Source organism: Dendropsophus ebraccatus, chromosome 13 (assembly GCF_027789765.1).
Source record: "Dendropsophus ebraccatus isolate aDenEbr1 chromosome 13, aDenEbr1.pat, whole genome shotgun sequence".
Classification (NCBI taxonomy): Eukaryota; Metazoa; Chordata; class Amphibia; order Anura; family Hylidae; genus Dendropsophus; species Dendropsophus ebraccatus.
This window is the reverse complement of record NC_091466.1, coordinates 63,213,708-63,240,363: the sequence shown is the minus strand read 5'-3', so window position 1 is coordinate 63,240,363 and position 26,656 is coordinate 63,213,708. Positions and strand designations below refer to the sequence as shown.

General features: G+C 43.6%; 1 protein-coding gene across 2 annotated transcripts; it reads left to right on the top strand.

Annotated features, from left to right (window-relative positions):
- The first annotated feature begins 493 nt into the window (after positions 1–493).
- On the top strand, positions 494–21,824 carry TMEM62 (transmembrane protein 62). Of its 2 annotated transcripts, XM_069950881.1 has the most exons (14): positions 494–767; positions 4,217–4,328; positions 6,092–6,229; positions 7,114–7,159; positions 10,659–10,800; positions 11,084–11,208; positions 13,191–13,313; positions 13,392–13,547; positions 15,149–15,308; positions 16,461–16,574; positions 16,978–17,062; positions 19,180–19,284; positions 19,516–19,634; positions 20,922–21,824. In XM_069950881.1, exons 1-14 carry the CDS (start codon positions 579–581, stop codon positions 21,246–21,248), a joined length of 1,941 nt encoding a protein of 646 aa, XP_069806982.1. In that variant the 5' UTR covers positions 494–578; the 3' UTR covers positions 21,249–21,824. The 2 variants fall into 2 exon arrangements, with proteins under 2 accessions (XP_069806982.1, XP_069806983.1); XM_069950882.1 differs by lacking the exons at positions 494–767; positions 4,217–4,328; positions 6,092–6,229 and having other exon boundaries at positions 7,131–7,185.
- Positions 21,825–26,656: the final 4,832 nt, after the last annotated feature.

The following is a 26,656-nucleotide window of genomic DNA, read 5'->3' as shown; positions in this document are numbered from 1 at the left end:
ATACCATTACACCGCTTAGCCTCCTGTAACATACAGTCCCATGTAAATAACATTACACCGCTCAGCCTCCTGTAACATACAGTCCCATGTAAATAACATTACACCGCTCAGCCTCCTGTAACATACAGTCCCATGTAAATAACATTACACCGCTTAGCCTCCTGTAACATACAGTCCCATGTAAATAACATAGCTTCCCTCTCTTCATTGTACTCTAACACACAGTCCCATGTAAATGTCACCACTCCCCTCACTTCATTGTACTCTAACATACAGTCCCATGTAAAGAACGCCTCCTCCAACCTATGGTCCTATGTAAGCAACCTTCAGCTTCCCACTACATGCAGCCCTATGTAAATCCCATCGCTGTACACCCTGTCACTGCTCCCCCCTCCCGCCTCACACAGCTTCTCCTACGGTCCTCCAATACCTGTGTGCAGACCTGACAGGTCAGGTAGACAAGACGTGCGCGTCTGGCCACGCTTCCCGTCTCTATGGTGACGTTGACAGGGCAGAAGTGATGATTGCGGAAGCGGGCCGGGCAGCAGACAGATTGCCCGCAGTGGGGCGGGGCCGGCATGTTGCTGGCCGGCTGTCATGTCAGGATGCTGAAGGTGGCGACCGGCTTGTTTGTGGCGCTGCTCCTGGCTATTATGTTGGGCAAGTACAGCAGCACGGGGCGCAGGGCACAGCTGAGGGCCAGACATGCCAAGGAAGGGGGCCCCGTGCCCGGGAAGGAGCTCCACAACATCTTCTGGGCTGTGCAGGTACCGGGGTATCGGCTGGATTATTATAGGAAGCCCTGTGGCTTCACAACTGTTGCAAAACTACAACTCCCAGCATGCCCAGACAGCCGAAGGCTGTCTGGGCATGCTGGGAGTTGTAGTTTTGCAGGACAGGTTGGGAAACCTTGTGACTTCTGGAATTATTATAAGGGAAGTGTCTATGACCTCAATAAAGGGGTAGTTCACAAAAAAAAATTCTTTCAAATCAGCTGGTGCCAGAAAGTGCCAGAGATTTGTAATTTACTTCTATTAAAAAAAAAATCCCGTCTTTCAGTACTTATCAGCTGCTGTATGTCCTGCAGGAAGTGGTAATATTGTCAGTCTGGAGAGCAGGAGAGGTTTTCTATGGGAATTTGTTCCTGCTCTGAAAAGTTCCTGACATGGACAGAGGAGGCAGCAGAGAGCACTGTGTCAGACTGGAGAGAATACATCACTTCCTGCAGGACATACAGCAGCTGATATGTACTGGAAGAGTCGAGATTTTTTAATAGAGGTAAATTACAAATCTCTGGCAATTTTTTTGTTAACAACCCCTTTAAAGGGATAGACGATAACTAGGTGGTTGGTAAAGATCTGACTGCGGGGGATGCCCACCGATCACATGTCCAAGTGAATGGAGCAGTAGTGGGCATGCTCAGTCATCACTCTATAGTAGAGGCTGAGAATGCACACTATTGCTCGCTTCACTTTGTAAGATTCTCAGGATCTCTTCAGTGTTCCTGCAGTCAGACCTCCACTAATCGGCAGGTTACCCGTTATCCTGTGGGTAGGGGATAACGTCTAGCCGTCTTGGGATGATCCCTTTAAATCTGTAAAACTATTCTTTTCATTGCATATTAAAGATCTTAGTCTTAAAGTGTTAAAGGGGTTTCCAGCGAAAATCTTTTTCTTTCAAATCAACTTATATCATAAAGTTTTATAGATTTGTAATTTATTTCTATTAAGAAAATCGCATGTCTTCCTGTACTTATTAGCTGCTGTATGTCCTGCAGGAAGTGTTATTTTATTTTCAGTCTTACACAGTGCTCTCTGCTTACCTCTCTGTCCGAGACAGGAACTGTCCAGAGCAGTACAGGTCTTCTATGGGGATTCATAGAAAACCGAGACAAAATTCCTGTCTCCGCCAAAGATGTCAGCAGAGAGCACTGTGTCAGACTGAAAATATAACAACATTTCCTGCAGGACATACAGCAGCTAATAAGTATGAGAAGACTTGAGATTTTTTAATAGAAATAAATTACAAATCTATATAACTTTATGATATCAGTTGATTTGAAAGAAAAATATTTTCGCTGGCTAACCCCTTTAAATAATAATAATAATAATATTAATAAAAATAAGTTGTCATACTGACATGTCAGAAGTTTTAATCAAGGTCTGGGTGTTCAGATCCTTGGAGAATCATGTGGCTTCACTCCGCAGCTCATGTCTATTTACAGGAGAGGGACCTATAGACTTATAATTTAGTCTGTCATCTGCCATTGGACAGAGGTCACAGTTGTAATGACCGGTGGGGGTCTGAACACCCTTACCCTGACTGCTCTATGACATGTCAAAAGTTTTGTCCACTTACAGGAATACTTTAAAGGAGTATTCCACCTAAACATAACTTTCCATATGTTGCTGCCCAAGGTGAGACTAACAATTTCTTCCATACTTGTTATTATCTATTCAGCCTCCTTCCCCCAGTTCTGAGCTGCTGCTTTCTGCTGAAGACACAAACATCTGTATGTGAGTTTCTCTCTCTGTCTCCCCCTCCCTTCCCAGAAAGGTGATGTAAACCAGTCCCTGGCAGGCTGTATCTCCAACTTTGTAGCTTCTTTGTAATGCTGGGAGGGTTGATCTGAGGGCAAGTTGCTGATGAACTCACTTTGATTAATCCTTCTGGCATTACAGAGTTGTTACAAAGTTGCAGATAGGGACTTGTTTACATCAGCTGTCTCACAAGGGGGGGGACAAAGAGAAAAGCTCACACACAGATTTTTGTGTCTTCAGCAGAAAACAGCAACTCAGAACTGGGGGAAGGATACTGAATAGATAATAAGAAGTATGGAAGGAATTATTAGTCTCACTATGGGCAGAAACATATTAAAAGTTATGTACAATGTCCAACAGAGTAGGGAGCCGTCACTGTGTTTTATACTCCAGGGCAACAAGGGAAGAGCCCAGATGTGCGGGGGAAGGAAAGCCCTTGGGGGGCCCTACTTAAAGGGGCACTCCAGTGGGGGGGGCACTTTTTTGCTGGGACCGGGGAGGAGGTGGCCGAGGGAAAAGACGTCCACTCACCTTCCCGGTTCCAGCCGCGGGTCCCGCATCACGGCGCTCCGGTGCCCGGTTCCCGACAGCTTCCTGGTGTCTGATGCAGGACCGAGACGTGACGTCTCAGGGCCGCTCAGCCACTCACTGAAGGAGGCGGGATCCGTTTCAAGTCCGCTCAGATCCTGCCTCCTTCACTGAGTGGCTGAGCGGACCTAAGACGTCACGTCTCGGGCCTGCATCAGACACCCGGAAGCGGCCGGGAACCAGGCACCGGAGTGCCGCAATTCGGGACCTGCTGCTGGAACCGGGGAGGTGAGTGGACGTCTTTTCCCTCGACCACCTCCTCCCTGGTCCCAGCAAAAAAGTGCCCCCCCCTTCCCGCTGGAGTAGCCCTTTAAATGCAGCATAACAATATAAACATTAGAGGAAGAGAAGTTGGCACTCACCGGTTGAGCTGAATACTTCACTCTTTTTTTTTTACACGTGTATATTACAGCGAGGGAGGTGGATAGGTGTAGTGTGGGCGCATGCTGTAATATACATGTGTGGTAATAAAATGAAGTATTCAGCTCAACCGGTGAGTGCCAGCTTCTCTTCTTCTACTGTTTATATGAAAAGTTATGTTTAAGTAGAATACCCCTTTAATCCTCTGGGATCCATATGGCAACACTAACTGACCTCCAGAGTTGGTACACGACCACTGCTGCCATCACATTTGTTGACATGTCATTGCGGGAGGCCGGTTGTTCAGAGAATGGGTGTGAAGGTGACCGTATCTTTATGCTTCATTCACATTGTTACCCCTACAGGTTTCAGCTGATTTCATCAGGGGACATAATATGATCAGCATCTTGTCGGGGAATCCTAGCAATGCTTTGTCCAATGAGAAAAGCCATCCTGGCACATTTTAGATGAGCTGTTTGCACGCAGGTCACACTGGAAAACATGAAAATTGGGGGAGATTTATCGAACATGGCATAAAGTAAAACTGGCTCAGTTGCCCCTAGCAACCAATCAGATCCCACCTTTTATTTTCAAAAGAGTCTGTGAGGAATGAAAGGTGGAATCTGATTGGTTGCTAGAGACAGTTTCACTTTACACCATGGTTGATAAATCTCCCCCATTGTGTTTTTCATCTTTGTTACACAACTTCTCTCTCTCCATTGTCACAGGTGACCGATATCCATGTCAGTAAGTTCTTGGATCCTCCCCGGGTATCAGAGTTTGAATCCTTCTGCACTGAAAGCCTTTCCGTCATTGGCCCGGCACTTGTTCTAGTAACAGGTAAGTGTCTGATATACATCCCACTAAGCATCAGTCTTATAATCCGGCTCTCCCATATGATTTGCATAGTGCGAGGGCCTGGTGGATGTAGGGAGGAGTAGCTGATGCTGGCCAGTATGTGGGTTAGTATGTAGAGGCCTCTAGAACCTGTTTCTCTGCCTATACAACAACTTAAGCAGCTCAGCAATTCTTCCTGCAGCATCGTCTCCCATGAATGATAAGAAGTCACTGGTCTCAGGGTGGAGAATATTCCATGAACTGTGGTGCATTGAAGTGATAGATTTATTGAATTAAAGGGGTTGTCCAGGATGATAAAAAAACACAGCTATTTTCTTGCGAAATAGCACCACCTCATTCCTCAGGTTATGTGTGGTATTACAAGACCCACACCCAAACTGAGGACAAGAGCTGTGCTGTTTCTGGAAGAAAGCAGCCATGTTTTTTTTTTTTTTAAACCCTGGATAACCTCATTAGTGGCATACAAAAATAAGTTTTATTTGGTATTAATCCTGACAGCCCATGCTTTGTTGCAGTTTCAAAAAGTACAGCAAGCTACATCTCTGATCCTGACTATAGGTGACTGAAAATGGATGCTTTGTCTGTACATGGAATGCAGACATGTGGCACCGCAAGCCTTGGCTATGTGAAGAGATGAACGCAACTCCAGCACGCTTAAGTCCGTCATTTGGCATTTGAATGTCGGTGGCTGAAGAAGTTGGATGCAGCCTTTGGGTATGTTCACACTGAGCAAAATTGGTGGAATTCCGCGACAGAGCTCTCCGCCACAGAATCCCACCTGCTTCAGTGTGTCTATGGGAGGGCTCGTGCTCCTCCGCTCAAAGAATTGACATGCCTCAGCGAAAAAAGAAGCCGCGGAGAGTGGATTCGCACCAGCCCTCCCATAGACACACTTAGACAGGCGGGATTCCGCCAATTTTGCTGAGTGTGAACATACCCTTAGGGTCCTATTCCACGGGCCAAGGAGGGCCCGATTAACGATGTAAACGAGCAGCGATCTGCTAGATCACCGCTCATTTACTGGGCCTATTCCACGGCCTGATGATCGTTGAGCGAGGGCTGCAAGGACATCGTTACCGATGTCCTTGCAGCAGCAGCATACATTACCTGCAGGTCTTCTCCGCGCTGTCTTCATCCCAGGGTCCCGCGCGCTCTATCTTCTGAATGGCCGGTCAGCTGACAGGCCACACTCAGCCAATCACAAGCCGCGGCGGTCCCGGCCTGTGATTGGCTGAGCACTTCGTCAGCTGACCGACCATTCAGAAGATAGAGAGCGCGGGACCCTGGGATGAAGACAGCGCGGAGAAGACCTGCAGGTAATGTATGCTGCTACTGCTGTCAAATCGTCGGTCGCCCGCCGCGCACCGATATTCAACCGTAGCGATGCGCGGTGGGGGAACGATGATTTTCGGTCTGGCCCTAAATGAACGATCAGCCGATGACACGATCATCGGCTGATCGTTCTCTCTATTTCACCGAACGATAATCGGCCGAATTGGGCCAAATGGGGCCGATCCGGCCGATTATCGTTACTGTGGAATAGGGCCCTTAGGCTGTTTCCATGTTTTCCACGACTCCCTGGGGCTGCATAATTACTTACTGGTATTTAAATGCCGAATGGTAGACGTAAGCATGCTGGAGTCGCGCTCATCTCTAGTCGTGTGACCTGTCTCACTGCCAGAGTTGCCCTTAAGCTCTAGACTTACTAGAATCTCCAAGTATCTCACGTTACCGTTTTATTTCAGGTGATCTCACAGATGGCAAAACAAAGGACAAGTTGGGTTCGGACCAATTTGAAGATGAATGGCGGATCTACCACTCTGTGTTAAAAAAGTCACGAATCTTGGAGAAGACGACATGGATAGACATCCGTGGGAACCATGGTAGGAGATTAGTAGGGATCTTTTCTGGTCTATGCTGGGTCTTCAGGCTGCCATCTGCCATCCGAAATTAGGGGGAGGGCAGCCTGGAAACAGAGTTGGCTGGAGAGCAGTCGGGCTCAGACAGTGTCACAGACCCGCCTCCGTGACACTGCCAACCTGAAATAAAGAAGCTAGTTTTCCAAAGACCTCGGCTCATAGAGCAGCACTAAAGTATGTAGGCAATGCTCGTGTGATAGATAACTGGAAACTGGCAGCGTTACATTGTGTGAACAGCTTTATTTCCGGACGTTGTTCACTGAACAGCGTCCGGAGATAATAGGCAATACATTATTTTGAGCCGTTCTATAGAACGGGTGTTAACATAACACTGCGGACGTCAATGCAATGCCGCCCCCGCAGTAAAGAACGAGCGCTGATTCCAGACACAATATTGATGCTTCCATATCATAATCCATATCCATAGACGCACTTGGCCTTACTGCTACACGGCCTTACACGGAATTTCGGAGCCGATTCCATAGAGTGAACAGGACATTAGGGTTTATGATTTCAAATGATAAGATCACCTTACAGAACACACAGATTCACACATTCCCTATATATGGTACATGCACGGACTGAATGCATTGAGCTCTGAAATGGTTAAATTTCCTCGCTACTGTACTGGCACTAACATAGCATACAGTCCATGTATGGACCGTATATACTGAACGTGGATCAAAGTGTCCTGGACTCCTTTGCCCTTGCCTCTTGGAATTCTGCACCCCTTACCCATAATTCACTTGGATAAATAAATTGAACTTTATAATAATTGCATGTTTTTGTTGCCATTATGATATATTTGTGTTTGCGTTTTCATAATCCATGTATTTTTATGCCTCTAGATACGTTTAACATTGCAGACCTGGGCAGCAGCAATAACTACTACAGGTAGAGAACATGAAGTTACCATTGGGGTATGTGGGATAGACTACTGTGTTGTACCTAATGGTATAAGGAGTGTCTCATGATGGAGCATAGTAACTTCGAAAATGATCCCATAAGACTCTGTGTTTTTCATTTATTTTTTCCCCCATTATTATATATTCTTACACAATGGCAACACACAAATTAAAGATATTATCCGGGCTTGGAAAAACATGGCTGCTTTCTTCCACAAACAGCTCCTCTCCTGTCCTCAGTTTGGGTGTGGTGTTTTGCAGCTCAATACTACTGAAGTGAAAGGAGCTGAAGTGTAATACCACACACAACCTGAACACTGGGGGGGTGCTGTTTATGCAAGAAAGTAGTTATGCACTTCTTAAAGGGGTTATCCAGCATTAGAAAAACATGGCTATTTTCTTTAAAGACAGCACGATTCTTGTCTCCAATTTACATGTGGTTTGCAATTAAGCTCCATTCACTTCAATGGAAGTTAGGGGCCTATTACACCAACAGATTATCTGACAGATATCTGAGCCAAAGCCAAGAATGGATACCACAGTATATAGTGCTCATACTAGTAGGCTGGCTACACCACAGTATATAGCGCTCATACTAGTAGGCTGGCTACACCACAGTATATAGGGCTCATACTAGTAGGCTGGCTACACCACAGTATATAGGGCTCATACTAGTAGGCTGGTTACACCACAGTATATAGTGCTCATACTAGTAGGCTGGCTACACCACAGTATATAGTGCTCATACTAGTAGGCTGGCTACACCACAATATATAGGGCTCATACTAGTAGGCTGGCTACACCACAGTATATAGTGCTCATACTAGTAGGCTGGCTACACCACAGTATATAGGGCTCATACTAGTAGGCTGGCTACACCACAGTATATAGTGCTCATACTAGTAGGCTGGCTACACCACAGTATATAGGGCTCATACTAGTAGGCTGGCTACACCACAGTATATAGGGCTCATACTAGTAGGCTGGCTACACCACAGTATATAGGGCTCATACTAGTAGGCTGGCTACACCACAGTATATAGTGCTCATACTAGTAGGCTGGCTACACCACAGTATATAGGGCTCATACTAGTAGGCTGGCTACACCACAGTATATAGGGCTCATACTAGTAGGCTGGCTACACCACAGTATATAGGGCTCATACTAGTAGGCTGGCTACACCACAGTATATAGGGCTCATACTAGTAGGCTGGCTACACCACAGTATATAGCGCTCAAACTAGTAGGCTGGCTACACCACAGTATATAGGGCTCATACTAGTAGGCTGGCTACACCACAGTATATAGTGCTCATACTAGTAGGCTGACTACACCACAGTATATAGGGCTCATACTAGTAGGCTGGCTACACCACAGTATATAGGGCTCATACTAGTAGGCTGGCTACACCACAGTATATAGGGCTCATACTAGTAGGCTGGCTACACCACAGTATATAGGGCTCATACTAGTAGGCTGGCTACACCACAGTATATAGCGCTCATACTAGTAGGCTGGCTACACCACAGTATATAGTGCTCATACTAGTAGGCTGGCTACACCACAGTATATAGGGCTCATACTAGTAGGCTGGCTACACCACAGTATATAGTGCTCATACTAGTAGGCTGGCTACACCACAGTATATAGTGCTCATACTAGTAGGCTGGCTACACCACAGTATATAGTGCTCATACTAGTAGGCTGGCTACACCACAGTATATAGTGCTCATACTAGTAGGCTGGCTACACCACAGTATATAGGGCTCATACTAGTAGGCTGGCTACACCACAGTATATAGTGCTCATACTAGTAGGCTGGCTACACCACAGTATATAGTGCTCATACTAGTAGGCTGGCTACACCACAGTATATAGTGCTCATACTAGTAGGCTGGCTACACCACAGTATATAGGGCTCATACTAGTAGGCTGGCTACACCACAGTATATAGTGCTCATACTAGTAGGCTGGCTACACCACAGTATATAGTGCTCATACTAGTAGGCTGGCTACACCACAGTATATAGTGCTCATACTAGTAGGCTGGCTACACCACAGTATATAGTGCTCATACTAGTAGGCTGGCTACACCACAGTATATAGTGCTCATACTAGTAGGCTGGCTACACCACAGTATATAGGGCTCATACTAGTAGGCTGGCTACACCACAGTATATAGTGCTCATACTAGTAGGCTGGCTACACCACAGTATATAGTGCTCATACTAGTAGGCTGGCTACACCACAGTATATAGTGCTCATACTAGTAGGCTGGCTACACCACAGTATATAGTGCTCATACTAGTAGGCTGGCTACACCACAGTATATAGTGCTCATACTAGTAGGCTGGCTACACCACAGTATATAGCGCTCATACTAGTAGGCTGGCTAAACCAGTTAGATTCTTTTTAACCAAGTTAAAGTAAAACAAATGGTATTCATTGTCCGCCTTGAAATACCTTGAGTACAAAGTTTTTCTAACAAAAGTGTTGACACTGACACAGCAGATTTTGCTTTTGTAGACAAGGGACCTTAGCTGCAGAGAACACAGAACTTTCCACAAACTTTACTCATTGTGTACTCCAGCGAAAATCTTCTTTCAAATCAACTGGTTTTAGAAAGTTATATAGATTTGTAATTTACTTCTATTTAAAAATCTCAATTCTTCCCATACTTATCAGCTGCTGTATGTCCTACAGGAAGTGGTGTTTTCTGTTCAGTTTGACACAGTGCTTTCTGCTGCCGCCCCTGTCTGGGACAGGAACTGTCCACAGAAGGAGAGGTTTTCTATGAGGGTTTGCTGCTGCTCTGGACAGGTGGCAGCACAGAGCAACATATCAGACTGGAAAGAATACATCACTTCCTGTAGAACATACAGCAGCTGATAAGTACTGGAAGACTTGAGATTTTTAAATAGAAGTAAATTACATATCTATATAACTTTCTGAAACCAGTTGATTTTAACAATTAGATAGGGGCGATATTTAGACCCTGCTCATCTCGTCATGCAGACCATCACATATAATTTTTGCTCAAAATTTTATCAACCCCATGTAAATTATTTGTACTTGAAGGACACATTTTGTTTTAAAAAATGTCCACAGCATCTAAGGGGATTAGCAGCAGGGTCAGAACGTACTCTGATCCTGGCTGTGGTTTTAAGGTTGTTGGCTGTAAGTGGTGTGGCCTTACCCTGTATGATGTGAGAACTACTGTAATGTATTATAAGGGCATGTTCATGATAACTGAGGACAGGGTGACGCCACCAAATCTCCACCGGGTGTTGGAGATCTGACCCCGTTTTCTGCTTGGTGCTCGACAACAGTGCCAACAGGTTCAGGTCACTGCTTTATGAATGGAACGTTCAAGCGACTATTCAGACTCCATAGTGAGTAACTGCAACAGGACGCAACCTTTCAGAATAGAAATGTGTAAATTAATTTAAAAAATCATGAGAAATTTCCCATACGTTGTCTTTTCTAGGAAATATTCTAGATGGCGAAAAGAAGGCTCCTTCCACTATGTCCACCACACCCCATTTGGAAATTATTCTTTTATTTGTGTTGATGCAACCCTCATGCCAGGACCTAAGAGACCTTATAACTTCTTTGGCATACTTAATGAGGTAAGACAATACATATTAAAGGGTTTTACCATATAACAAAGTTATCCCCTATCCACAGGATGTGAGACAACTAACTCATCACAAGGGGCACCTGTTTGGTCCTTCATTACACAGACTAATCATTGGTTTGAACGGGAACGCTGTAATACCTCATTTCCCCTGTGGTGGCGCTGCAGGGAAATGGAATACTTACTTCTAGGTTTTGCTCCTCCTTTATGACGTTGTGCTTATTTTAGGGTTACGACATTCTGTTATTCAATATTCTCTGTTCAATTCTTCCTAGAGCCAGATGCAGACATTGTCCATGCTCGCCAGTGAGAGCCTGCAAAGTAACCAGTCTGTGTGGTTTGGCCATTATCCATCTTCAACCATTGTGTCACCGTCTCCCGGCATCCGGGCAGTGATGAGGTCAGTCTTATCAATTCACAGATCATACTGAAGCATTGTTCATACACTGTGACAGTACTTACCGGACACAACATAGATAGTGATTTATGCCTCTCCTGCTGTTGTAGAATGTTATCAGGGTTGTGCAGCCGCTTTTATCTAAGTGGTTGATGAGTAGAAATTAACTATTTTACTGCCAAATATATTGTATATCCACTAATAATATTATTATTATTATTATTATTATTATTATTTTCATCATTATTATTAATTATGCAGCTAGTCAGCCAATATCTATAATTCAGCTGGTATTACCTTTTATTTAGTTTTTCTTTTCTACCTGAAAATCACTGAAATCCTTTACATCAGTTTGGTCATGTGATCTCACGGTGACCCCCTGGTAAATACATGTGTTTCTGTACTCCCATTGCCTTTATCAATTTTCTATATGGTCAAGCCCTGAGGACTGTTCACACATGCCCTTCATATAGGGGGAGAAAGAAACTCCCATTAGAGTCACTGCTGATGATTATGCAGCTCCTCCTCCATAGTTATAATGGATTGAATGGCAGTTCAGCCTCCCAAACTGCATACCTATAGTATTAGCTTATTTAGAGATATATAGAAAGTAGAATTAAAGGAGAAGTCAGGGCTGTGACATGCACTTACCTCCTCGGCTCCAGTGCTAGGGTCTGCTGTCTTCCGCTCTGGTTCACGTGGGCTTCAGGGTCTGAGTGAGGACCTGGGACGTGACGTGTCAGGCCCGCTCAGACAGTCAGCCGCCATAGCAGGGTCCCGCCTAGGCCGTTGACTGGAGCTGTCCCACACTGGAGCTGTTTCAGGACAGAAAAAAAAAAAAAAAAGTCTGAGCCTGGACTTCTTCTTTAATACACCGTCCTCCCAGCAGGCAGAGATAGTACTTTGCAATCTGAAAAATAAAAAATGTGTGGATACAGTAGAGCTGCGATTAAACAAGATGACACAACTGGTATAGTGGTTATGAATGTGCATTATATGGGCCAAAAAATTGCCTTTTTAATAGAATTAGAAAAAACACAGCTGCTTTCTTGCAAAAAAAAGCAACACCCCTGTCACACCTGTGTGTGGTATTATTACAGTTCAGCTCCATTCACTCTAATGAACTGAGCTGCAAAACCCCACACCCAAACTGAGGACAGTAGAGGCGCTGTTTCTGGAACAAAGCGGCCATGTTTTTCGAGACCTAGGTAGCAACTTATTTAGCATCCAGTTCCTTAAAAGCTTAAAGTGTCAATGTCGTTTAAATTTTTTTTTGCAGAAATCAATGGTACAGGCGATTTTAAGAAACTTTGTAATTGGGTTTATTTGCTGAAAAATGTATTTTTATCACGAAAAAGCAGTTTGAAGCTCTCCCCCCTGTCTTCATGGTTCTCTTATGGAGAGGGGAGGGATTGAGGGAGATTAGGTACCAAAACAGGACAACAAAGAGTTAATTTACAGCTACATCACCGGGCTATTTCCTCTGAAGTCAGCACTGACCTCTCTGACCTCTGAAGACCGGCTTTCACCCATGTCCCGCTGTGTAATCCTTTGTTTTCTGCTGGCGACTAATCTCCCCTCTCCATAGGTTACACAGGCCCGACTGATGTAAAATAGTTGAGATTTCCTGATAATGAGCAGTGAATGAGACAGAGGAGGGGGGATTGGGACCTGGGGAAAGGCTTTTTGAATGCAGATAAAGGCATATTTGCCTAATAAACCCATTTACAAAGTTTCTTAGAATTGCCTGTACTATTGATTTCTGCAAAAAAATAAAATAAAATATATACACACACACGACAGTTGGCCACTGTTGCTTGATATCTGCATACTATTACATGTCTGTGGTCATATCCTGATAGTAGTATTATATCTGTGCCCGTTATGGTATATGTTCTATGGATGAATTGTTATACAAGAATGCATGTGCCTAATTGCGGAGCCAATTTGTGTGGTCATATCCTAACATTGTTTTTTTTTTGTAGTTCAGCTGTGGCGTACATGTGCGGTCACCTGCACACACTGGGAGGGTTAGCCCCAGTTCTGCACTCCCAGCATCAACAGGGAACATTAGAGCTGGAGTTGGGAGACTGGATGCATAACAGAAGGTAAAACTCTACTGGTATATAAAGTAAGTGTGGGTATATATCATGGCTTATTTCACATCATTACCCTTTACTTTTCAGATACCGCATCTTTGCCTTTGATCATGACCTGTTTAGCTTTGTAGACCTTCTGTACGATGAATGGCCTGCTATCCTTATCACCAATCCTAAATCTGCACTTTACACAAATCCCGGAGAGGAGCCGATACAGCGGATCCTGCACTCAACACATATCAGGTATTTCTGTCCTATCTGGTCATGGGTATAGCGTGTATGGAATATGTGTCACGGCCATTGAAGAACAAAGCATTTTGTCTACTGTTCCTATGCAGACATATGTGTCCTCACAGTGACAGACTACAACACAGGCCTGATCCTGCAGTCAATCCCATTTCTGTTTGTCTACTAACTTTTAATGTAAATTAACAAAAGGGGACAGTTTAAAGGAGAACTCCAGCCCAATGTAAAAATACAGGGAGAGCAGAGGATGGGTGGGAACATAATAAAGAAGTTGGGGTAAAACTGTCTTATATATGTTCCTCAAGTCGTTACGATTACAACGATATGTAACATGTATAACTTTTATTTCATTTGATGCTTGTAAAAAATTCAAACCATTGTTAACAAATATATGTTCCTTAAAATTGCTCCATTCCCAGGCTTATAACGCTTTTATCCTTTGGTCTATGGGGCTGTGTGAGGTGTCATTTTTTGCGCCATGATGTGTACTTTCTATCGGTACATTGATTGCGTATATGCAACTTTTTGATCGCTTTTTATTGCAATTTTTCTGGGTTTGATGTGATCAAAAATCATCAATTTTGCACTTTGGCGGGTTTTCACGCTTACGCCGTTTACCGTGCGAGATCAGGAATGTAATAATTTAATAGTTCAGGCGATTGTACACGCGGAAATACCAAACATGTATGTTTGTTTATTTATTTTTATTTATAAAATATGAAAAGGGGGGTGATTCAGACTTTTATTAGGGGAGGGGATTTTTTATTGATGGGAAAAAAACTTTCAACTTAACTTTTAGTCCCCCTGGGGGACTTTTATTATTACTGCAGTGATCTCTCATAGAGATCACTGCAGTGTACTTACAATACACTGATCAATGAGATCAGTGTTAGATTGCTTAGGGCTGCTGCAGCCAGAAGCAATCTATTGCCGAGCCGGGATCAGCGTCATACAGACGCTGATGCCCGGCCCGGGCGATCTCCCCCACTAGACATCAGGGATGGGCTGTAACGTTAGTTAGATGCAGCTGTCAGCTTTGACAACTGAATCTAAATAGCTAATTAGCCAGCCGTGGCGGCTAATACAAAACAGCCGGGTGCCACGCGCTGCAAAGAGGGATGGCGCCGGGAGCCCTCTCTGCATTCCCGTAACGGCGGCATAACGGGTATACCCCTCATGCGTCGTTAAGGGGTTAAATGCGGACCACAACAACATTAACCCCTTCCCACATACGAATGTGCCGGCACATTCATTTAAACCCCCGGAGGCCTCCGGTGTCATAACTATGGAAGCCGATCAGACTCTGCTATGCAAAGTACAGGAATCTGACAGGTGTAATACACTGCAGTGCATTATATATCTGACCAGACAGTCACACAGTCAAGTCCTCTAGTGGAACAGTAAAATAACATATAAAAGTCAGAAAAACACTAAAAAAAAAAAAAACACGTTATTGCCCTAGTGCAACTAATCAATAGAGGAAAAAAAAAAAAAAGATGTATACTGTATTCATCACTTTCAGCTGATAACACCATATTTAAGTGGTCACATTCTAAGAGTTCCGTTTTGTTTTTTTCCATTTTCTTTCTGTTCTAAAGAATCCTGGTATTTTCTCCAGACCCCATCACATCAGTGAAGGTGTTCATAGATGGAGTTGAAGCAGGAGACGCTGTGCACTCATCTGGTCCGTTATATATTTTAGAATGGACGGCTAAAAACTACAAGACCGGGCTTCATGAGATCAAAGTCAAAGTTAAGGTAAAAAAGTAGTAGTGCCTGGGATGACAGCTGCTCGGGCCCTCAATGATCTAAAAAAGAAGACCCCAGAATGGAGGGGACGGGTCAGGAACGCTGTTCTTGGCTGTTTTTGCGGCACCTATAGAGAATGAATAAACTCTGCCGTTCTCGAGATGGGATAACTTTGATTGTAGGTTACATCTCCCTATGTAATAGGAGATGTGCATATATTGGCGGATTTATCCAGAGGTCCTTTATGCACTCCCTCTCCCACAAGACACTTGAGCTGTGTAAGGGCCCTTGCACACTATGGAAGTTGCTTGGATAATTTGACGCGGATTACATTCGCTTGAAGTTCCACCGGTCCCTTGGGCTCCATTCTATGGTCAGGCGGTCATTCTGTTGTCCGCCCAAAGAAGTGACAACAATTTGGGTGGACGGCTGAATCCGCCTGAGCCTAGGATGAAGCCTATGGGACGGCCAGATGTTTAAGGGGGAGCTCACACAGAAGTTGTCGGCGCAATTTCCTTAGTGTGCAAGAGCCTTAAAGGGGTAGTGCACCCAAAAATTTTTTCTTTCAAATCAACTGCTGCCATGAAGTGCCAGAGATTTGTAATTTACTTCTATTAAAAAATCTCAAGCCTTCCAGTACTTATCAGCTGCTGTATGCCCAGAAGGAAGTGGTATTATTTCCAGTCTGGAGAGCAGGAGAGGTTTTCTCTAGGGATTTGCTCCTTCTCTTGACAGTTCCTGACATGGACAGAGGAGGCAACAGAGAGCACTGTGTCAGACAGGAAAGAAAACACCACTTCCTGCTGGACACACAGCAGCTGATAAGTACTGGAAGGCTTGAGATTTTTTAATAGAAGTAAATTACAAATCTCTGGCACTTCATGGCAGCAGTTGATTTGAAAGAAAAAATTTTTTGGTGCACTACCCCTTTAAGCAAGCACTGATCCACCAGATTGATGTTCATCTACAGTGCAGGGTTCGGCCATCTAATCAGACTACAAATGCCCATACAAAACCATTGATACCCACAGATTTTCCTGGGTACCCTTCCTTCTCCTACAGTGCTGCTGTATATTCCAAACCAGAAAAAAATTACAGCCAGTGTATATATAAGCAATGACTAATTTTCACCCCTCACAATCTCAACTTTTTCTTTTACAGGATGCGGCTGAAAGAAGTCGATCAAGAAGCCACTTGTTCAGTTTGGAAGATAATGCGGCCGTCAGCTTTAGCATTTTTCCATCTTTAATTCTTCTTACTGATCACTATGTTGTTGTAAGTTGTATGTCTGTGTTATACTAAGTCAGGCATGTCCAAAGTCCGGCCGGAGGGCCATTTGCGGCCCGCGTTCCGAACTTTTACGGCCCCCCAGGTATCCAGCTTGCTATTATCTGCCTGTGTTATAAAGCATATAGCATGTAGCATGTAAAATGGTCGGCCCTCGCACATGTTCACTTCATCAAATTTGGCACTCTTCGAAAAAAGTTTGGACATGCCTGTACTAAGTGACAACCAGTGTCTGCCATCTGGCAACACTTGTCTCCAGCCTGTGGCCTTTCATCTGCTTGAAAACTACAACCCCTATTATCCCACGACTGTCACTGTTAGGTCAATGTGTATGCAATGTATGTAATGGCGGTGGTCAGCTTATTATGACATATTTCATCTTCTTTTCCAGTCACAAGTGCTGTTTATTCTTATTGTACTGAGTCAGCTTATTTTACTAATCTTTTACCGGATTAGAAGGCGAACCGTTCTTAGGAGTAAGTATAAAGATTATTCCCTACCTAACAGACATTTAATGCCATGGTAAAATTATAGTGTTACAGCACGGTTATAGTCAAGATTCATTCTATTTAGAGGCAGGAATAGAAGACAGCCCTTCATTTACAAGGGCTGGAGAGCAAAGGGTTTCCTGCACTCCTAACCTCTAAACTTAAAGGGGTTGGCCACTTTATAGTAGAATAGATCAGTACAAAGTATTAGTAACTGTGCTCAATGTATATACTGACAGCAGCTCCCTATGTACCTCATAGAACTAAAACCAGACTCCCCTTCTTTAGGCTGTGCTGTCCTGCTCTATTTTGTTTCAGTCCATAAAATGGCCGACATGGAGGAGCATGTGACCCTGCCCTGTCCACTGTGTCCTCCATAGACACATACAGGCTCAGTGGTGGACACTGGGGGCGGGGCATGGTCACATGCTCCTCCATGTAAGCAATCTTATGGACCAAAACACCACAGAGCAGGGCAGCCCAGCCTGGAGGAGGGGAGTCTGAATTTAGCTCTGTGAGGTACACAGGGAGCTGCTGTCAGTAAGTAATGTGAGTACACTTACTAATACTGTACACTGAGTAATTTTACCATAAAGTGACCAACCCCTTTAATGAGGGCAGCATAAACCAGTGACAGAAATTCTGCACAGATCGGTGTATTACTTACATGATTCTGTTCAGCCGTTCTCCTAATGTGCAGGAGAACAGGATTATTGCCACACTCCTCCCCCTGCCCTCCAGCTGCTGATTGACAGCTAACTGCCTATACACAGCATGCATAGATAACTGCCAAATAGCAGCTGGTGGGCGGAGATTTCTGCTTTTCATGAATATCCAGGACTACTGGGCTCATGCACATAATGGGGAGAACTACTTATTGTCCATGTTATTCAGGAGGAGATCTCTGGATCAGCTGCATAGAACAATGTAAGTGATGCATCATTCTGCTCAGCTTCTCTGTCACTAGCTTATGCTACCCTGAGATAGGACACCATAATCCTACTGACAGAGTCTCTTCAAAGTCTATTCATCATCTGATATCTGCTAAATATGTAGGATCTGTCGAAATGTAGAGGCGTTCACAATAAAGAGAATCTGTTATCACTCTCATATCCACAGTATATGCCATAAGTGTCCCCTAGATGGGGGTCACACTTCTGGGACCTGCAACTATCTTCAGATTGAGGGTTTATTTTCTCCTTCTGGCCTGTTTATGGCTGCTGGAGGTGGTCGGAAATTGGGGGAAGTTGAACCATTGCCATTTTAAAGGGTATTTGTCAGCTGCAATTTGCATTTCAAACTGCTGACACTGTTAGATAGCGGTTAGGTTATAGAGACACATGGTACCTGTCATATATCCATCTGTGATTCCAGAAACCCCAAATCAGGGTCAGGAATGGGAGGGGAGTGAGGAGATGATACAGCTTGTAAATTCTCTTTGACACTGACAGAATAAAAGTAATTTTCTATGTTATGGAAGCACAGACTGATATGTGAAAGGTACCTAACCGCTAACAGTGTCACAAGAAAATAAATTCCAGCTGACAAATTCACTTTAAGGCATTGTTCACACTATTTTTCTTATGACAAGAACAGCAATTGTTTGCCATTAAAACAACGTCTGTTCTTGTCAGAAAATAATGCATTGCTTTGAAGTCTATGCAGTCTATGCAAACAGCGGCCGTTGTTAACACGCCGTTGTTCGCTAAGGCCGCACAAATAATTGACAATTATTTGTGGCTGCTAGTGCACAAACAGCCGTTTTTTTCCCGCTCTTAGCACACTGCATGTTCGTACTTTGCATAGAATCCTATGGTTAACTGGATTGCAGGCATACCCAAATGTGCCCACAATCGAGATAGAAATAGTGTTCCGCGGAACATGTAAAACAGCGGCCGTGTCAAACAACGGCCGCTGTTTTAACATTGTGTGAACATGGCCTAAGGCAGACCTTTTCACGTGTAATAAAATGTCATGCTATAAACCAAAAAAGCAAACCTTTCTCATCGGTTATGGAAACCCTATTATCACTAGTCGCAATGTTAATAATATTTGATTGACTTAAAAATGCCCTTACTGTGTTCTCTTTCATCTCTTCTCTTCAGGTCCCCCTGGGTATTTCACACTGGCCTCATTTTCCTTGCATGTACTAAGCAAAAACAATACCACCTTCTATGCCATCTTTCTGCTCAATCTTTATACAGCAGTTGGTAAGTGGAGAGTGTGTGTATGTATATGTGTGTGTGTATGTGTATATATATATATATATATATATATATATATATATATATATATATATTATAATATTCCATGTAGCTTCTAGTGATGATAATAATAGTTTTTAACACATTTTTGGGTTGAGAAACTACACGCACAAGAAGTCAGGTATAGATGGCCCCCTTTAAATGTTTTGAAACTAACCTCATATGATTACCCTACAGGTCCTTGGTTCATTGGAGAAGTCATTGACGGCCACATAGGAGCCTGCTTTGCATTCGGAGTGGTTGTAGGCGGTCGTTTCTTAGAAGGAAGCCTGACGTATATGGTTGGAATAACACAGGTTTGTAACTAAACACTGTACCATCATAGCACTGAAGGGATTTTCTCAAAGGAAAGGAGTTCTTTCATGACATTAGAATTCTGTATTTAGGACTTGTCCTTGTTTTTTATCGCCAATATACAATGGTACATGAGGATTACTGGATTGTTAAGGCAGGGTTCACAACTCTGCCTGCCCGGACAGGTTTGAACCCAATTCATTGCAAAAGGCCGAGAGTAGTCATTTTCCGAGTGTATCTGATTTTTGGTTTGGACTGAAGTGTGGCAAACCATGGGGGAGATTTATCAAACATGGTGTAAAGTGAAACTGGCTGATTTGCCCCTAGCAACCAATCAGATTCCACCTCTCATTCCTCACAGACTCTTTGGAAAATGAAAGGTGGAATCTGATTGGTTGCTAGGGGCAACTGAGACAGTTTCACTTTACACCATGTTTGATCAATCTCCCCTCATGTTTCTTAGTCTGAACAAAAACCTGGATACTTTCAGAAAATGGGCTGCCACCAGACTATGTTCAGGCCATTGAAATGAACGGGGCATGTGCTGGCCAAGAAGATATACGTTGGAATATCATTTGACTGTTTCCTGATGTGTCCCTGCCCCTGGTGTGAATGAGCCCTAATACTGCAGTAATGAGCAGCATTGAGCAATAAGTATACAGCATTCTCAAGCACGGTGGGGAAGGGATAATACACCGTCTCAGCCTTCTTTTTAGGGGGTTCTGATTTGTGTGCATTATTATATGTGGACCAGCTGGAGGTTGTAAGACATTTGGCAGGCCCCAAGTGAATACACAGAGAGGAGGGTGAGAACAAATGCCGCTTAAAGGGGTTGTCCAGCAAAAAATTTTCTTTCAAATCAACTGGTGTCAGAAAGTTATATAGATTTTTAAATTACTTCTATTAAAAAATCTCAAGTTTTCCCATACTTATTAGCTGCTGTATGTCCTGCACGTAATGTTTTATTTTCAGTCTGACACAGTGTTCTCTGCTGACATCTCTCCCAGAGCAGGAGAGGTTTTCTATGGGGATTCATAGAGTTCCTGTCTCGGCCAGAGATGCACTGTGTCAGACTGAATAGAAAACATGCCATACAGCAGCTGCTAAGTGTGGGAAGACAAGATTTTTTTATTAGAAGTAAATTACAAATCTATATAATTTTCTGATCTAAGTTGATTTGAAAGAAAAGATTTTCACTGGATAACCCCTTTAATGGTGAAACATCATAAATAAAGAAAAACAGCAGTGTCTGATACTTTTTAATGTATTTTTTTGTTGTTTCTTTGCAGATGGTGTTTTTTAATATTCCCTTGACTGTGTATCTCTGCTGGTGTCTGCTGCTGCGATGTAGAGGCTTTGGTTTCTTTTCCCATCTGAAGCATAGCCGGAAAATAGTCTGCATTCCCATACATTTCTTCATGGCTCTCCTGCTGGCATGGCAAATCTTTTCCGTCTTCTTCTTGATGTTGACCTATGGCACCTTAGCAACCTTCCTCTCGCCAATGAAGCTGTGGCTGGTGGTGGCTACATTGGTCTTGGGTAGGAGAGTATGGGTATACAATTCTACAGAACTGAGGTCTTACATAATTGAGCTAAAAAACTGCCAAAGCACTTGACCCCAGCTGACCCGTCAGCTATACCAGGTGGGCTGTATGCGGTGTATTTATCTAAATGACGTACGGCACACCAGATTGTGTTGGGACAACTAACTATTACCACTGGTTTTGGTTTGCTGCATTTCTTCAATCACATACAGCAATTACCTTGGAAGGTGTTATTTTACAATACCAAATGGCTGAAGTGAAGAAAAGAAAAAAAACTGTATGTTCAATGTACAAGCCAAGCCAACAATTGATACAAAATAATATTTAAAGGGAATGTATCATTAGGGACATTATTTAAAGGGCTGTTCCCATCTGCCGTTGATCCCCTAACTAGCTGATCATAGGGGGTCTGAACACTAGAAGCACCTATAATTTTGAAAACTGAGCATGCCACCACTCCATTCATTTTCTTTGCCGAATAGAGTGATCAGCAACTACCATAGAGAATAAATGGACAGGCGGCATTTCTAATGCAAGATTGTAGTCTAGTTCTCAAGAGTGCAGGTGGTCCCAGCAGTTGGACCCGCCATGATCAGCAGGTTACTTTTTTCAGATGGAAATACCCCTTTAAATCAGGTTAAAATTTTTATATATATATATATATATATATATATATATATATATATATATTTTATTTTTTTTTTATTTTTTTTTGTAATACAAAATTTATTTTTAAAAGTTTTTATATGAGCTTTAACTAAATATGTGATACATTCCCTTTAATCATAGTGGTGATAATCCCAAGACTGTAACTATTTACCTATCTACAAGATATGTGATGGGTATCTTATATGAGGGGGGCAGCAGTGTGCGTGCTTGACTGTGGCTCCATTCCACTTGCAAGAGGACTACCAATGGTGGCCAGTACCATCTCTGATAGTCCCATAGCAAGCGGCGGTCAAGCATGTAAGCTGCCACTTTATTGGGAGATGACAGACCTCCCTTTCTGTGAGCGATACCCATATGGATACTTACTTAACTTATCACCTATCCACAGGATATCAGCTTAGGTTGACCCCATTAAAATATGTATTGTGGAAAAGAAAATCAACAACACAGCAAGGGAGGGGAAAGAAAATTAAGAAGAACAGAAAGCATAATGGTATATAAGGTTATTTGATGTAATTGGTTATGTAATCTACTGTAATAATTCTTTGGGCATTTAAAAGGAACCTGTCATCACTGTCATGCTGCCTAAATCAAAAGTCAACAGGGATGTGGTAGATGCTGTACCGAAGCCGCACTAGTGTCGCTGAAAGATCTAGATCAGCGCTGAAATGCATTGTGTGAACTCTGCAATAAAAGTAAGGTTATGTTCACACTACGTAAGTTCCTTAGTAAACACGACCGTTGTAACAACAGCCCTGATTTCTGCGGTACTTACGTAGTGCTGCAGGCTGAGGGAATCCCGGCCGGAGTGTATACACATGGTATACGCTCCGGTTGGGATTCCTAGCGGTGCCACGCGAAACTGACATGTCAGTTTTCTGCGGCCGCAGAAAACCCTATCAGTGCGCGCAATGGAGCGTGCAGCTCCGGCCGTACGCTCCATTGTGTGCAGTGGGGAGTTCTGATGCGGGCGTGCACTGATGCACCCGCATCAGAACTCAGCGGCGCTAAAGATCATCCAGCCGGTACGATCAGCCGGGATGATCTTTTCTGAGACTGGCCGGGTCATGGAACGGCCGGTCTCTTACCAAATATGAACATAGCCTTAGGGCCCTATTCCACCGGACGATTATCGTTCAGATTATCGTTAAATCGTTCGACTCTAAACGATAATCGTTCGGTTGAAATGCAGTTAACTATTAACGACCGAACGAGAAATCGTTGATCGTTTTATAAGACCTGGACCTATTTTTATCGTTGCTCGTTCGCAAAACGTTCGCATTGAATAAGACATCGTTCGGTCGTTCGCAATAGATACAAACGCAATAGCGAATAAATAGCGAAGAAAAACGATCGCAATTACGATCATAAGTAACTATTATCGTTCCATAGAAATGAGTGAACGTTTTCAGGTCTTTCACAGTAGCGATTGTTTGAGATCGTTAATTGTTAACGATTATGCAAACAATAATCGTCCGGTGGAATAGGGCCCTAAGGTTGTGAATTTACTGAGCACCGTTTCTGGAAATTAGTTGAGACTGTGAAAGAATTATACCCAAAAGGGAGAGGTCTATCAGTCAGGGCTGGTTGGGTCTGCCCGGATAGTTCAGGCAGTATGAAAGTGATGACAGGCTCCCTTAAAAATATATAATTCTATAGGCTGCTATATTTAAAGTATCTGAACCTTTTTCCCTTCTGCCAACTTTTGATTTCTAATGAAATATCACAATGCTGGTTGCTGTAATATTGAATATTTCATACTGAAGCGGCTGTATGAGCACATTCCAGCTGTACCGCCCCCTTGTCAGATAACTACCTGCCCGCTGAATTCCAGAATGAATTGATATGATTGTGAAAGCTGCAGACAGCCACATTGTATTACACAGTGCTCATGCAGAGTTGAGTTCTCTGGCTAAGAAAGATACTGTAGGTCCAGAGCAGGAAGCCCTGTATGGGCCCTAACTAAGCAAGGGGGCACAGGGTGGCTTATAGACAACAGGAGCCTCTGGTGCAAACAAGAACAGAGCCTTGAACAATTATGGTGCTCGTAGACATTAGGTTAACGTTGATTAATGGTGCGTTTACACAGACAGATTTATCTGACAGATTCTTGAAGCCAAAGCCAGGAATGGATCTGAAATGAGGAGAAATCATTCTTTCCTTTATGACCTAAACTCTGTTTATAGTCTGTTCCTGGCTTTGGCTTCAGAAATTTGTCCGATAAATCTGTCTGTGTAAACGCACTATAAACCTGCTTAATTAAAGGGGTTATCCATTGCTACAAAAACATGCCCACTTTCTCTCTTGTCTTGTCTTGTCTTCAGTTCAGGTGCGGTTTGCAATTAAGCTCCATTCACTTCAATGGAACTGAGCAGCAAAATCCCGCCCAAGGTGGAGACAAGAGTCGGGCTGTCTCTGGAAGAAAGTGGCCATGTTTTTGTAGCACTGGAGAACCCCTTTAAGGTTCTTCTACATGGGCCAATTATGGGGTGTGATATTAGACCATGTATTAAAAGTGATAATTAAAGGGGTACTTCAGCAAAAAAAAAAATTCTCTCTTTCAAATCAACTGGTGGCAGACACTTGTAGTTTACTTCTATTTACAAAATCTCCAGTCGTCCAGTACTTATAAACTGCTGTATGTACTGACTCCCTGTATGCCCTTATAGAGCTAAAATCAGACTCCTCCCCTCCAGGCTGTGCTGCCCTGCTCTGTGGTGGTCCTGTCCATAAAATGGCCGACATGGAGGAGCATTGACTAAGCCCCCCCCCCCCAGTATCCACCACTGAGCCTGTATATGTCTATAGAGGACACATGGGGTGGGGAATGGTCACATGCTTCTTGATGTCAGCCATTTTATGGACAGAAACAAAACAGCACAGCCTGCATGAGGGGGTCTGATTTAGGTGCTATGAGGTACACATGGAGCTACTGTCAGTATATACAGTGAGTACAGTTCTGATCTTTTTTTTTTTTCTGCCGGAGTACCCCTTTAAACGTGTCCAGCGTCAGCTTAATCCCCTTTGCCCATTCAGGGCACATGCACTCTTTGTATGTGTATAGGGGGAATAGCTGTTGGCTTATTCATCTGACAGCAATGTAAAGTGCATGGCCAGCTTTATAGTCTGTCAGTGGACTCCAAGGGAAACTGTGATGAATCTGTTAAGGAGCAATATAGCTATAGTGTGTGTATATATATATATATATATATATAGTTACCTGAAATAGGTTCTTGACTACTTTGAAAGCAGAAGAATATGGAGGTGTATTAACTCACTAGAGGTTTATATGTAATGTATTATAGCGCCAAAATTCTGTGCAGAAACCCTCCGCGCCAAATCCTGCCTTCTATCTTTTTGAATGAGAGGTCTCGCACACCTCCGCTCTCTGTGCCTCTCCGCTCAAAGAATTGACATGCAAGCCCTCCCATTCAAAAAGATAATAGATAGGATTCGGCACGAAATTTCGGCGCCGATTCTGTACCGTGAACGTGCTGTGTTACATTTTAGGCAAGCATTAGGTAAGATTAACAAGACAGCCCTAGGGAGTCCTGGAAAACATGGATACAGTCTATGGCCGTTTTCATGTTTTCCAGGCTGCCTTGGGGGGGGGGGGGGGTCGGGGTTGCTCATCTCTACATCTGACTATGGAAGGATGTGAGCACAATAAAAGATGAATCTAGGATGATAAAACCTGCATCACTGCTGCTTACAAATGAACCCGATGTGCTGTAATTGATGCAGACGACTGTTCATTGTCTGAATCGATCTCCAAGATCCCATGACAATAGTGATTACCATAGCTTATCCGCACAGGATACATATTTATATGTGATAATTACTTGCTAATCATTATCTGGTCCAATTCACATTATAATGAATCTGAAGCTGGGGATTTAAAGGTTATTTTTTTCCTTATATTTCTTGTATTTTCCTTAAGTCTGATGGATTGCAGTCAAACTCATTTGAGAGGAGCACCCAAGATTGCTTTAAAATTGTGTCTTTCTGGGGGGGGGGGGAGGGGGGTTGATTTTCTTGAAGAATACATAACATATGGTGGACTAAATCTATAGCATGAATTATATTCTGAGTAAAGGGGTGGTCCTTTGTATATAGAGTCTTGGCTAAAGCTTTGGCTGTCCAGGCATGATGGGAGTTGGAGTTTTGCAACAGATGGAGAGCCAAGGTTCCCTACCCCTGCTATAGACTCAATCTCCTGGAGCTTAGGGTGGGTTCACACTGAGGAATTCTCGCTGAAAAATTTTGCGGAATTCCGTCGCCTGTGCGTGCACACAGCCGCGCGCCTTTCCGCCGGTTCCATAGACACCATTCTATGGGCCGACTGATTCCGCCAAAAGAACTGACGTGTCAATTCTTTCGGCGGATAGCGGAATCAGCTGGCCCACAGAATGGTGTCTATGGAGCCGGCCGTGCGCACATACAGGCGATTGAATTCCGCAGAATTTATCCGCGAGAATTCCTCAGTGTGAACCCACCCTTAGAGAGAAACACTGCAGACATCTATCATGTTTAGTAAATCAGTCCAGCCTAGCAGATGTCAGCAGAAAGCAACTGCAAACCTACACTATGCAATGTTAACTTTATGGGTACACTGAAACCGGCAGATCATGTGTGTCAGATCATGGGGCAGCTCCATAGACAATGAAAAGAGCGGTGGATGTGCAGGTGGCTGAACCATGCATAACAAGTCAGGCCCTACTCAAAAGACCCCCAGCAGTCAGATCTACCATGATCTGAAACTTATCACTAGAGCTGAGTGCAGTCCGATTGTTCGGCATTTGATTTAGAAG